Raw genomic sequence first — 14,119 nt, forward strand, 5'->3', positions numbered from 1 at the left:
AGATTACAGTCCTGGAAAACTCAGGTCTAACCTACTAGAAGAGACAGTGGCTGCATAAGGAGAGAAAACACATACTTCTGAATTTTACTGCTTAAAGTCATCTCATGCAGAACTCCAGCAGGAATAAAGACAACATCCCTTCCCTCATGACAAGGGGGTATTATCCACATCTTTTCCTCCCGCCATTTCTGAAGCTTCTTGTAAATAAGATGCTACATCTTTGCTTGTTACATTCAGTTAAGTAGTTCTGCACATAGCAACTTCTCCCAAGCCATTTAATACAGCAGTCTTATCAGCAAGAGCCAGCTTTGGCTTTGTAAGGAAAATGATCAGGTTATATTCACTTAGTTCAAATGTATCCACTTTGAAGAGCATCGACTTGGTAAGTATGTGTGAGTGTAAAAGTGTTTCACAAACACAACTGTGTTCATGGATCTGTGTATTATATTTTTTTTAATGTATTTACTTTAAAAGCTCAGAAGTGCTCCAGATAGTAGAGCTTTTTTTTAAAAAAAAAAAAACCAACATTTCCTCTATAAAAAAAAAAAAAGGAACCAAATCAATGTTTGTGCAGGCAAAATTTATCTAAGTAAAGCTCACTTGGGCGATATTTCTTCTGTAAATAATGAATTCACAGCTTAATCACCCTATTTTCTGCAACTAAGTGCTCAGATAAGTGCTCCCACCACAGACACCATTGTACCAGCAGTTCATTTTGCATCTTCCTGCTTTCAACCACACAGCACAGAGACTAGAGCCAACTCAACCAGTGGGAGTTTGAGCAAGATCAAACACTAAGGAAGAGATCTGTGCTGCACCACTTTTCTGACATTTTTTTTCTCCATCTTTTGAAGTGGAGCAAGAACTTTTTCTTAGATCAAATGAACCTGAAATGTACTTACAGTCCTTCCTGAGCACAACTTCAAATAGAAATGCCAGCTTCCAGGCTCTGATAGAATGACAAGATACTACAAACAAAAACCCCTTCATATGAAAAATACAGCAACAAACTTCAAGAGCAAGAGCAGATATTATTCTTGTCCTCTGAGTCTAGATCATAAACTGATTAAACTGATTTTGTTGTTCATTTTTTAAAATAGAGGAAGGCATGCTGCTTCTCACTGAAGTGGCAGCTGCAGCATCTCTTTAAAAAACAGCCCCAGGATTCCATTTCTCCATAGAGACCACAATTTCATTGACTTTAATTTCCTAAGCATACCCACTCAAAACCTTATTTCCCACCCACCCCCACCCCCCCAAATACAAAAACACTTTTCTATTGAACCAAATCTATATCAAATATCAGGAAATGGTACCACATACTGACAATGACATCGGGAAGTAAAGTAATTAACAAAAACTGACTTATATCCTATTTTCATAGAGCCCTTACATTTTCAAAAAATGAAGGTAATATTCTTATGTATTATGGTCTGAATTTCAGCAAGTTAGAAAGAACAGCTGAGAATGGCAGAAAATTATACAACACTAGAACTTTTTCAGCACCTCTACAGCAATAGATCATGTGCTATGTGTCTTCAATTATTTCCCAGGAATCTGTTAGCAAGTTTAGAGTTTTATTTAGGCATACTTTAACTCAATTTAATGATCATATTATCCAAGATTTATCCAAGTCGGATCACAGTTAAGAGTTTAAACATGTCAGTATATATTGTCTTACTTAGGAGTAAGATCAAAACTAAATAACTTAGTTTTAATAAACTGACGGTAAGACTGAAATGAAATCCAAGGAAGTTGCTTATTAAACAATAGCACCATATACAGCAACACAGTCAGTGACAGCTTATTTTTATTTTTCAATGTTTTCTTTTAATTTTACTTCTGCAACTAACACAGAGCTGGGGAGAAGTATTTCAGATTTCACACAGGCAACCACAGGTATTTTCCTTTCAATAGTTTATCTGCAATTTCTATTTGATTCTCATATTATCATCCACAGAAAATGAATTACATAGCAACACACATCTGACATTACTGGTGTTACCTTTGCTTTGTCATTGAAAAAAATAACCAAACCAAACCCAAACCCACCCACCCAGATTAATGTTTTCATTGCCTGAAAAATGCACACACTTAAAATTAAATGTATTCAATTTTAAGGCAATATCAGCTGAATTTTCCACGATCCCGTTACAGCAATCATCTTACCAGGTTTCAGGATACCATTAAACCTCTTTAGCACAGAATAAAACATCACGTCCACGGTTGGGCATTCCTCATTGTCCTGCTATTTCCAAGGTGATCTGATCCGCTACATGGCTAAAAGCATTTCTTAGGGAGACTTTTCCAGATGGCAAGAACAAGATGGCATCAGAGCTGATGGTCTCCCATCATTCTAGGGTACCAGAGTCCCTGACCTCAGGGTAGTCACCTTGTTCACCCACCTTTCTCCCAAGATGCCAACTCACTGTGACCCTAAAAAACATAGCAAAGCTCTTTTCCCCCAGCCCTTCGCTGGAGATAAAAGGACATTACTACCCAAGGCAAAATATACTCAACTCTAATCACCCATCATTTGGTCTCCATTTAGCACACAGATAGCGATTGCTTCAGAAAAAAGAGGAGGGGAGCAGCTAGATGGAAACAGAGACACCGAGTAGGGCTGGGTCACAGAAAGGAGTACACCAGGCTAGATACTGAACTCAGCACAGGGCACAGGAACTACCCAGTTGCACGAAGCACCTACAGTTGCAATTCTCCCAGCACACTGGTCAACTGCTCACCACTCTGCAAACTTTTCCAATTTGAACTCCAAGTCCCATTATCTCTGCCTTTGCTAATTGCCCTCTTGAGGAGCTAACCAGGTCAGAAGCAAGGTCCCCATGGTCACACAAGCACACACTGATGGTGGCAGGTTGCAGGCAAACTCAGTGGCTCACGACAGGAGCACTTAAGGGGAAGCATACCACTTGAAATGTATTCTATTTGCATTAACCCATTAGCTTAACAGAGAAACTGCTGTTGGCATTATGCAGTTCACTAACTAGCAGGGACTACTTGAGTACATCATGACAATAACCCCAGCAGTATCACAATTCTTTGACCACACCACATTCTTAATGATACCTGTCAATATTTTGATAACGGAATTAAAGAACAACAACATAAGCAACAGGAGAATAAAGCATTTGTTATGCCATAGTCATAAGGGAAAATATATATTGGTTCCCCCAGATACTCAAGAAAACCATGACTTCATACAAAGTCGTATTTTGGGAAAAAAAAAAAAAAAAGTAAAAAAAAGTTGAAGTGTGCCACATTTCTTCACGTGGACACCTTAAAAAATGAAGTTGTATTTAAGTTCATTAATCATTTCCCACTTTCTTCCTATTTGCTGTGGATTTCTGCAATATCTGAAAGCACTGTTGTTTTCCAGAGTCCCACTGCAAGAAATATTCAATAGGTTTACTTACGCATTAGGTTGTAAATGTGCTTTTCTGCAACATGTTCCGTAAACAGCTTTATAAGGTCATCTTTTAAGTCTCTGTTAAGCTTGGTTTCAATGTAAAATTTATTCTGGAAAATAAGACAGAAGTTTTCAAGTTTGTTTTTCATAATAGCAAACGGTAAACTTACTTTTTCCCTGAAGAAAAATAATTCAAAATTTTAAAGCTGTAGAATATTTGAGCTGTAAAGTGCTTCCTTGGTGACTGCATTTATAATAAATAGAACATCCCTGTACAACAAAAAAACCATGTATTTAATATTAAGAATGCACGTGGTACTATTGGTAACAAACCTATTTACATACAGGCATGCATATGTTTGGGGTTTTTTTTTCTATATCTAGAGATATATCTCCATATCGATCTAGATTGGGGAGTTTGTAGAAAAAACACTTCATTTTAGAACACCAAAACAGGGCTGGACATCATGTTTATAACAAAAGAAAACATTTTTACCAATGTCTAAAAGTGATTAAGTCATTAAAATAGGTATGTTACAATAATAAATCATCAGTACAGCTATCCACTTCTATGGTTCATCGATAATCTCAGAGGATAGCTGCTCAGAATTAACCAACTGTGGAAATAAGTGATATATACAAATCTACACAAAACTGAACTACACTAAAATTTTTAGGATTCAATTATCTTGACACACTCAGCATTAATAATAAATTCATCTCTTCAACCCTCAAAGGAAATTCTATTCATGAGTTCCTTGAGGGCCTCTATACCTAATATACTATTTGGTGTTATGCCTCAGTTCCCAGCCTGCAATTAAGAGTAAGATCTCTTGTCTGTACTTTATTCATAGGTGGGTTTTAAATTCTGGAAAAAAATAATTGTTTCAATATAAATCTTCTGTCGTTACAACACTAACATGAAAGTAGCACAACTGAATTCATCCGGACAACTTGTGTAAAAGAGTTAAACAAATACTGTAATAGAAAAATCAACTTAATCAAAAATAACATACTGGAACACTTATCTGAGAGATTTACTAGAGGAAGGGATATCTTAAGGGAGAGAGGTTTTTCCACACTTTAAATCAAGATGTTCTCCTAATTGCTAAAGTATTTAGCATAATTGGAACAAACCCTCAGAACACTATTAGAGCAATCTTTACATTTTTTCATGAAACCCATTCTCTTGGCCATTACCAAAACTATAGACATACCGTAATAAACTGTTTATGCAGAAACCACTTAAATTTTCACGGCAAGCATTGAGCAGTAGTTATTTACCTTTAATGAAAACCGAACCTGTTCAAACAAAGGCAAAACGAGGGCTGAGTACACAGTTTAGGTTTGTTGCAGTAATGGACAACAATCTTAAAAAGATTTTTTAAAAATTTAGTAGCTTCCTACCGCCAGTTCCCTTCCTGAAGCTATCCTACCTGTAGAGGTTTTATCAAGGGCTACGACTCAGTTATTTCCCCCTCACCTGGGCCTGTTCTTCAAACAGAGATTGAGAGAAAGGCTCTGCAGACAGAATAACCTGTCTTGTAAGAAACAGACTAACTTCATTTGTAAAATTTTTGGTCCATGGTGAATTGCCACTGCAACAGAAATTGAACAGCAACTGAAGATACACATCTTCTAGGAGGTGTTAAACTACACACCATGCTACAGTTTTTCATCAGACTCGACTTCCTAAACCATTTCCACCTTGAGCTCCTGACCACATATTGCCATGTCCCCACCGGTGCAACACACAGGCGTGACCAGAGCATCTCAGCACAAGTCTACTGACCTGAATCAAACCTGACAATGTCAAACTACTGATTCTTATGAGCTGACAGATGAGATGCGCCTGGCTAAGGAAATAACTTACTCAGTTCCCTTCCCAGCCTCTAGACCTTCTTGCATTAAAAGCGGCTGGCAGTGACATGTGCAAACTGTGATGCTTTCTTTTGTTTAAGAGTTGGAAAGCCTATACCTTAAGTTTCATAACTAGAAAAGCAACAAACCCCCCCTGCAGTTTCAAGGAGAAGAGTTACAACACAATACTTATACATAGAACAACTGTAAAATACTCTTCACATTTGCTTACTTGGAGACATCTTTCCAAAAAGATGTTAACACTTGCATGGATTTAAACAGACAATGAAAAATCACCTAACATAAGTACTTCATTTCCAATCCACAGTGCTGAAAGAAGATAGCAGAAGACCTGTCACCTTCCCCATTCTTGCTAGTGGAAAACCAGGAAGATTTTCTGTGTAAGATGTCACTACCTAGGCTGTACCAGTATTTCTTGAAAAGTGTGTCAAGTCACCTAAAGGTCTAACTGGCAGGTAAAAGGTAAGCAGATAGCAATAAGTGAGAAAGTCAGATATGGTATAAGCATTTCTTCTACAAACCACCATCTCATAAAGCAATCTGGCACACATTAAAACACATAATTGTGTTAATATTAAGAGGAGAGCAATAAATCCTTGAAAGAGAAAAAACAGTATATAAGAGTGCTTATCATCTCATCCACACATATATACTCACATATATTTGTGTATAGACACACACAAAATGCCCTCTAGCTGATAAGCAACGAAGTGCAATACCACCCAGTAAGAATAGTAATATTTTAGAGGCAATGAAAAAGTTCTTAACTATCCTAAAACCATGGTGCTCACAAATGCTAGGCTCATTTAATGCCACAAGACAACAGATTTTTCAGCTACATCTCTAAGCATAATTAACAATTGAGAACCTATTAGAAAAAAGTATATCACCCAAATGCTGACTTTAAATTTTCTTGAAGTGGAAATATGATTTTTATTCCTTCACACATGCAGCATACTGTGATATGTACAATCTCTAAGCATCCAGAATAACCTCATTTAGATTTATAAAGCAAACAGTTATTCACTAGGAATTATTCTTAGGAATAAAGCACTGTGTGCTAAGCTGACTTCCAGTTTAATTTGCTTTATATGCAGTTACGTCCCAGAACATTTGAAGAAACTTAAATCCACAGAATTTTGGAAGGACAAAAGTGCTCTGCATCTCCATGCTTTCTTGAAAAGTCCACTGTAGCAGCGTAAGACTGAAAAAATCCATCCCCACGCAAAAAAAACCAACCACTAGTGCTCCTAGCAAGAGAAGGAAAAAGAAAACTCCCTCAATTGCAAAGTCAGCCCTCTCAACCACCACTCAAAATAAGCCTTGAAACACACCTTGGTCCCATATACAAGCAGGTTAAGAAAACACCTTTCCTGTATTCTCCACCATTCACACAGAAGAATGTGGTTTGGTACATCAGGAAAAAGAAGAAGAGTGCTGCTGTTGATATCAAAACGCACAAGACTAAGCCTAAGGCAAAATACTATGCCTTTTTTGGCCACCAAGCGGCAAAAACATGTTACAGTTGCACAAAAAACCTCTAGGTTTTCCTCAGCTTCCTAGATTTTTAAATATTTAAATGCATATTAAAAGTCTTCCTAAGCAGCAACATAATTATCCTTTCAGAACAAAGTTTATCTGTGCAATTCAACAGCCTTGGAAACTCCTGATTAAAGCAATCACATCACTACTAAAAAAGGAAAGCCTTGCCATCTCTGATAAAAAGGCAGAGTTCAACAACTTAGTCCTCTTTGCTTAAACATACACTGAAAGTATCTATTAAAGTAACTGCAAAGCTGTAATTTATACCTAGCATAATTAGGCTTTCACCTCTTCCAATTGTTTTTTAATTGTATTTTCCTGCCTAAATAAAGGAAACTGCTGCTGCTGTATGAGAGAAAACTTGATTAGACGCTACAATGTAAAATTGCAAGAGTAGCTGTACATAAAAGTACTTCCAACAAATGCACACAGAAAAAAACCTGAGGCAAACATTTTTTCATCCTGACTTCTATAGAGATATTTTCCACATCATGCACAGCACTGATTAATAAATTATTTCAGAGAAAAAGTATGAGACTTAATTTGACATTAGCCTACAAAACCAGCTATATAGCTGAGCCAAATCAGCATTGCATTTGGCAGCAAGAGGAACTAACACATAAGTCACTAACTCTACTCAAAGGGGGCTTATAAGAAAGATGGGGAGAGACTTTTTAGCAGGTCTGTAGTGATAGGACAAGGGGTAATGGTTTTAAACTAAAGGCAGGTAGATCCAGACTAGATATAAGGAAGAAATTTTTTACGATGCAGGTGGTGAAACACTGGCAGAGGTTACCCAGAGAGGTGGTCGATGCCCCATCCCTGGGAACGTTCCAGGTCAGGTTGGACGGGGCTCTGAGCAACCTGGTGTAGTTGAAGATGTCCCTGCTCATTGCAGGGGGGTTGGACTAGATGACCTTTAAATGTCCCTTCCAACCCAAATCATTCTATGATTCTATGATAACTCTCAGGCCTAACTTTAATTAAGTCACTTAAATGAAAAGTGTTTGCATTAACAGAGTTTTACTGCCTGAACAAATCACTAGTCATGCTTTAAAGAAGCTTCTCCTTTCAAACCATAGAGTACTTTCACTTTTCTTTGTTCTCAAATTAAAAAGTTACTACCTAACTACTCATTTTACAGGTCTGTTTATTACTCATTAACCATTTTTACTATGTTCAGGTATCAGTTAGACTCAAACTCTAAAAAAAGAAACAATGGGATACAGAGCACTCTTCATTTGAAGATACAAACACCACATCACAAAGAAAGATATGGAGATCTATTCGGCAATTATACCTTATCTGGTCATATAGACAAAGCTTATAATGGTAAAACCTGTCTGTTTATATGTCTATCATGAAATTTTTTCAACAATAGTGACTGCAGTCTTAATTGTTAAGGATAGATTTGGACCTCTGTGATGGAAGAACCTCAGTGACAGAATGGAGCATTCAATAAAAGTACACACCTGAACAGCTTATCTCCACTTGTAAATGGATATTAAATTATGAGATTGCTTAAACACCTTTGTGCAATAAACAAGTGAAGCACACAGGTGAAAAAACAGTAGCATCTAAAAATATCTGAATGCAATAGGGGGAAAAAAGTCTCTTCCTAGTTTCTTCCCCAGCATTTTACGACAAGAACCAGGAGAAAAATAAAAAAATCATCACCAGGAACACATCCCTTACATCCCTTAGCTTACAAGTGAAGCTGTACCAACTGGATTTCATTCTGTATAAACTAGATAAAAGAGCAAATTACAAGACATCCAGCTCAAGAAAGGCAAATTCTTCTCTTAATGCAACAAATCTGTACAGTAACACTATGCCAAAAGACTGTAGCAAGTTACCTGGTTTCAGATACATTCACTGAACCATAGGAGATCCTTCTACTGCCTCCCAAACTCTGGGAAGCTACCAATGAGAATAATTTAAAAAAGAGTTTGAGATTTATTTAATCTAAATCAGTTTAAATACTTTTTCCTTTTTAAAAAAGTTTCTTTCCCAACAAGTATTTCCTTTATTTTTATTTATTTATGATGCCAAGGCAAGGACAGTTTCTAGGAGAAGGACAAATTTCAAGCTTAAGTTATTCATTACCATAAAAAAAAGGAATAAAAGTCTTGGCACTTTGACAAAACCAATGCAAATTATAAACTTCTTCAAAGGTACAGAAGACTTCATAATTTACAAAACCAGCACAACAAACACTTATAGCCAATGGTTTCTGAACCTCTGCAAGTATGCCTGACAGTGCTATGAACATAAGTTTGTCTTCATCCAGTCAACCAATGCTCTAAATTGCTTTATCAAGGGACACAGACATTTCCAAGAGACATTTCTTTCCATCTTGTCTGAATCTGTGCAATTTAAAAGCAAGAAGCAATCATCTTTGTAACCTGCCCAAACTACCAAGCCAACAAACTATCTCTATTCAGAAAGATATAAATAATGACCTAACTATTTGGGACAGCTTTTTTGCAATCAAAATAAAAACCATTCCCCCACTCCCAGGAATGAAATATTAGGGTAGAAACCAACTGCAAAACTCCACATTTAAAAGCACGACTCCCCCTTCCTCTCCCCATACAACTTCATCAGTACTGTTATGCAGGTAGCAAAACCAGGCATGAATCATAAGTTCTACAAGTTAAAAATCATTACAGCTGCATTTTATTCTTTTCACTTTCAGTCAGCATCTTGTGTATGGACATACTTTATTTGAAAAGAATTTTCTAAAACTTACCATATATATGAAAAGAGGCACAATGCTCTGCAATGCTCCCATATACTGTCCAAGAGCTACGTTAAATCTTTCAATATAGAGATCTGGAGGGCTGGCCTGCAAGAAACCGTAAAAGTCAGGTTGCAATTTGAACAAGAGAAAGATCTGGAACAGCATGGGCTATGCTTTCATAGCAAACTCAAAAAACTACAAAGTATTTGATACACTAAGTCCACACAAAGCAAGCCACACATCATTCCAGAGTTTCTGCTATAACTCCCTCCAGCAAAAACAGTTTTCTTCAGTAAATGGTTTTTGCCTAGGACTGTGTGTCAGTGCCCAGCAAAAGGTGCATTCAATAAGAAATACAGTTTGCCTGTAACAAACTAACATTTAGCATATGCAAATCAAAACACTTATTGAAGACCAGACCTTCATTTTGAAAGAACTATCTGTCACGCCTAGAATCCATAACCAAATTTCAACAAGTGCTGCAGTGTGTGCTCCAACCCCCCTGCACGCTTTTACTCCAAGGCAGCAGGGCGGCATTAAGTTGCTGCTTTGCATCTGAGCTGGCAAGCAGCACATCCTCCAGCTCCAGGGAGCACCGTCCTTCACAGGAAACATTTTTAAGTTTTTGCTGGGTCACCTAAGGCAAGGCAATTATTCAGGGCGTAGAGCTGGAGGGACTGCGAAGCAATGGCTTCAGATAGAGCTCCACATCTGGCATCCTGCGCTCCAGATCAGGCCCATGAAAATCTACTGCAGTGCTCCAACACACAGCATTACCCTGTAGCCCCAAGCAAAAAACTTTGCTACACAAAACCTGAATGTGCCGACTTTATGATAGGCCTTGCAGAGCCCACAGTGACAGCCCTGCTATTTTCCATGTACAATACTATCTTTCCCAAAGGAGGAAATAAGGAAGCTAAAAAGATCTGCTCTGCAGCAAGCTAAGTTAAACTGAGAAGGGAACCAGAAAAATGGGAAGCACTAACCACTGTTTCTTTTATAAATATTTATTTGGAGGGATGCAGGGGAGCTGTGTTAGAGCGTTCAGGAGTGCACTTACACAGGCAGGGATGGAAGTGGAGCTGGGGTAACGTGTTCCTCCGCTATCCCCCTCTCCATCCCAACCCACCCGCATACAGTGCTCTGCTTCTGGCCCCACTCCTCCTGCCTGCCCTACTATGGTCTTTTCAGACAGAGGTGGGCAGCTGCCTGAGTTTCTACTGTTCATATACATATACACAGCTATACACACCCAAGGACAAAGTGTTGCTTGCTAATGAGACGCAAAACTTCTCTGCCCTTGCACCATTTTCCTCTCTGACAGCACCAAGCCAGAAGAGGATAGAGAATGCAGCAGTGACTGGGACCTTGCAAGAAAACAAGCTCAAAGATTTTTCTAAAGCCAAAGCGTCTGTGGCATGAGAAAAACTCAAGGTTAGCTGCACCTCAACCACCTTATTGGAACTTAAAGCTCTTATCTTTACAAAGCAGATTTTTCAGCCTTTTTATGGACATTCATCAGGGGCCCTAAGAGAACAGTTAAAATTTATGTTGACTTTTTGCTCTATTAAGTATTCTAAGTATATGAAGTTTTTTTTCCTTTAAACTAGCTTCTTTTGCCTCCTTCCTTAATATGCTTAATGAACACGTGGGTAATTTTCACAGCAAACACCGATAGAGAGCAGACATTTCAGAAAGGAAAGCAAAACTGGCAAAGGAATAAAGAGTGTTATTCCATATGCTGTTGCCAAAGATTATGTATGGTTATTCCTCATTTTGATCATAAGCTTTTAATCTTAGTGCAGATGCAGTTCTCAGGGGTGGCCAAACAAATTTTAGTTCAAAATGCCAACAATGTATAAAAGCAACTATGAACTCCAAGGACTCCCTTTCATATATAGTTACATATATAATTTGTTGCAAATAACATGCAATGAAATCTGCATTTCTAAGCAGTATGTATTCCTGCTTCACTCCTTTTTAACCTCAACTTTAAATATGGTTACACTCTCTGATTCGTAAAAGCTTGGTATACAGCTTCCAAGATTAAAGAAAAAGGAAAATTCTACTTCAAAGAACGTCAGACAAAAGGAGACCATAGCCTGACACAGGGCACCACTCTTCTCTCACTAGCAGTTTGTACTTTTCATTAAAAACAAAAAAAAACCAGAGACAGAAGTTGTCTGGACAGTGTGTGATTTAATCCCATGAACAGACTCTAGGCAATGGTAGACAGCCAGTCTGCCAGCCTTTTTTTCAGGGGACATTAAGGATTTTTCCTCCACCAAAGATGAAAACTTTGCTTGCTCACCTAACAAAGCCTATGTCCCATTAAGAGAGACATTTTAAGAGAGAACAACGACTGCACACCCAGCTGTCTCCTGAGAATAACCTCAAGAGTCCTTTAATGGAAGGATACCTGGAAGCTGTTAACCACCACCACCACCTTGCAACCAAGTGGAAAATAACTGCTCTAGATAAAGACAAACAAGCTAAGAAAAGTCCTGACAGCTTCAGGAGGAGCACTCACTAGTGTCAGGCAAGTATCAACGCCTTGCTCTTAACTCCTGGAATGCAAAATCACAGTGTTAACTGCTTTATCAGCATGAGATGTTACCTTTCAGTTTTGTTCTTATGATAGTGTTCCATGTCAAGCCTCAACAGTCAAGGAACTAACAGGAAAGCACATACTACCTGACACTGCTTGTTAAAAAGCTTGACAATCAAACTCTCCTTGCTTGACTTGTAAACTAACAAAAAACCCAAGCCAAAGAGAAATCAATAATAGTATTTTCACAGCTCATCTATGAATTATTGTAACCTGTGTGGGGAAAACAGAACCATCTGTTTTCCGTTCATTAGGGTGTTACTGTGTGGCTGCTCAAAACTGCTAGACTGAAATCAATTACTTCTTTGAGCATAGGAACTTTCTCCACATCTCTACATTGACATTAATAAGACAGTAACTGGAGTGGAACTAGCTTTATAGAAACTACATGAATTTTACAAACTAAAAAGCAGTGCATGGCACCACATTCATGAGTAAATAGATGTTGCTAAGATTCTTCTATTAAATGGCCATCATTAGAGTGGAACTTGCATTTAAAATCCGTATTTATTCAGCTATAACTATTATAAAAAAGAAAGAAACTGCTTAGGCTGACATTTTTCACTCTTGGTTCTAGTGCAGAAAAGATAACACACACATTCAGCTGTTTTAATTACTGGGGGAGGGGCAGAATTAAGCATGACATTTACTTCTTACAACACACCCCCCCCCCCCCAATAAACATTAAGTCTTTAAATCCACTTCTATTTTACCTGAGGGATGTATTACAGAAGCTATTCAAAGAAAGAAGAATATACTGCTAGCATAAGGTTTTCCAGGAAAGAAGAGAATCCTTTGTTCCTTCACTCCCCATCCTGAATCCTATCAAACTGACAATTCAGTTTTGGTTTTTTTAAGACACTCTATACAGGGAGACAGCTTAAATCCTCTCCTACATTTGCTCTCATCTACCACTCAAAAGGTTAAGAACAGTTTTCCAGTAGCAACTATACAGTGCATCTGTCCACGGGAGCACTGAACGTTTGGTCAGGTTTGTCAAGTTTTGATGCAGTTGCATTTGCTTAACATCTTCAGCTTGGTTTTGAGTCGACTACTTCTTAGCATAAAATGTTATGGCTGCTGTTAAAACCTGATGTTAAAGACATCATTTAATCTACTTACACACCATAGTAGACATCTCAGCACCAGGAAAAATGAGAAGTAACAAGAAAACACGTTTGAGAAAGGACGACATGCAAGACAGATATCTTCAAACAAAACAAGCAGTGAGAGACCCAGTATACTAAATCACCCTTCTCTTATTTGAAATCTAATACCTAGGCATTTCAAAGAACTTGTGGGCAAGAAACTGTATACATGAAAAAGATGTGGGTTTTTTCAGTTTGAAAACCAGTTTGAATATCATTCTTTAACTGAACATATGAATGAAACCAGAAGACATGCTGCTGGCTCAAGACAACTCAGAAATGGCTCACAAGAAAGAAACAGTGACAACAGTTCTTTGCTTGAGGAACACAAAGTTAATCTGTTTATGAATAGTTGTCTGGCACAATCAGCAATATATTCAGTAAAGCTTACATTCCTATGTAGAATGGAATTCCATTTTCCTGGGAACATGCTCACTGCCAAAATGCCAGCATACATGCTGCAGCATCTCTCCCACGCCTGCCAAGTGAAAAGGGAGAATGGCTATGACTACACAAATTAACCTGCTATTCATATAAGTGGTCTGAATCTTTTAAACCAGTGTTTGTTCTTTCTCAAGAAAATGTAATTTGTTTACTTTGCCTTGCAGACTATTTATATGATGCCCAGGTCTACCTCACTAGACAAGAGTACTATTAAAACTTTTTTATAAAAAACAGACATCAAGCCAAAGTACAATTAATTCAAAGACTGACTGTGTCTTCCTATTCAAGTCTGCACTCAAAACCGTTCAAAGCTGTACAGCACCATG

The 14,119-nt window shown here is 37.8% G+C and overlaps 1 protein-coding gene across 2 annotated transcripts in view; it reads right to left on the minus strand.

Annotated features, from left to right (window-relative positions):
• Window positions 1–14,119, minus strand: part of CACUL1 (CDK2 associated cullin domain 1) — a 54,605-nt gene that overhangs the window by 22,520 nt on the left and 17,966 nt on the right. The window contains exons 4-5 of one of the 2 annotated variants that reach the window (XM_069797085.1): window positions 9,603–9,698; window positions 3,435–3,537 (exon numbers count right to left, since the gene is read on the minus strand). In XM_069797085.1, the coding sequence (XP_069653186.1) occupies window positions 3,435–3,537; window positions 9,603–9,698 (199 nt within the window). The remainder of the gene's footprint in view (window positions 1–3,434; window positions 3,538–9,602; window positions 9,699–14,119) is intronic. The other variant, XM_069797086.1, reaches the window with a different exon arrangement.

This window comes from Haliaeetus albicilla, chromosome 11, assembly GCF_947461875.1.
Source record: "Haliaeetus albicilla chromosome 11, bHalAlb1.1, whole genome shotgun sequence".
Taxonomy (NCBI): domain Eukaryota; kingdom Metazoa; phylum Chordata; class Aves; order Accipitriformes; family Accipitridae; genus Haliaeetus; species Haliaeetus albicilla.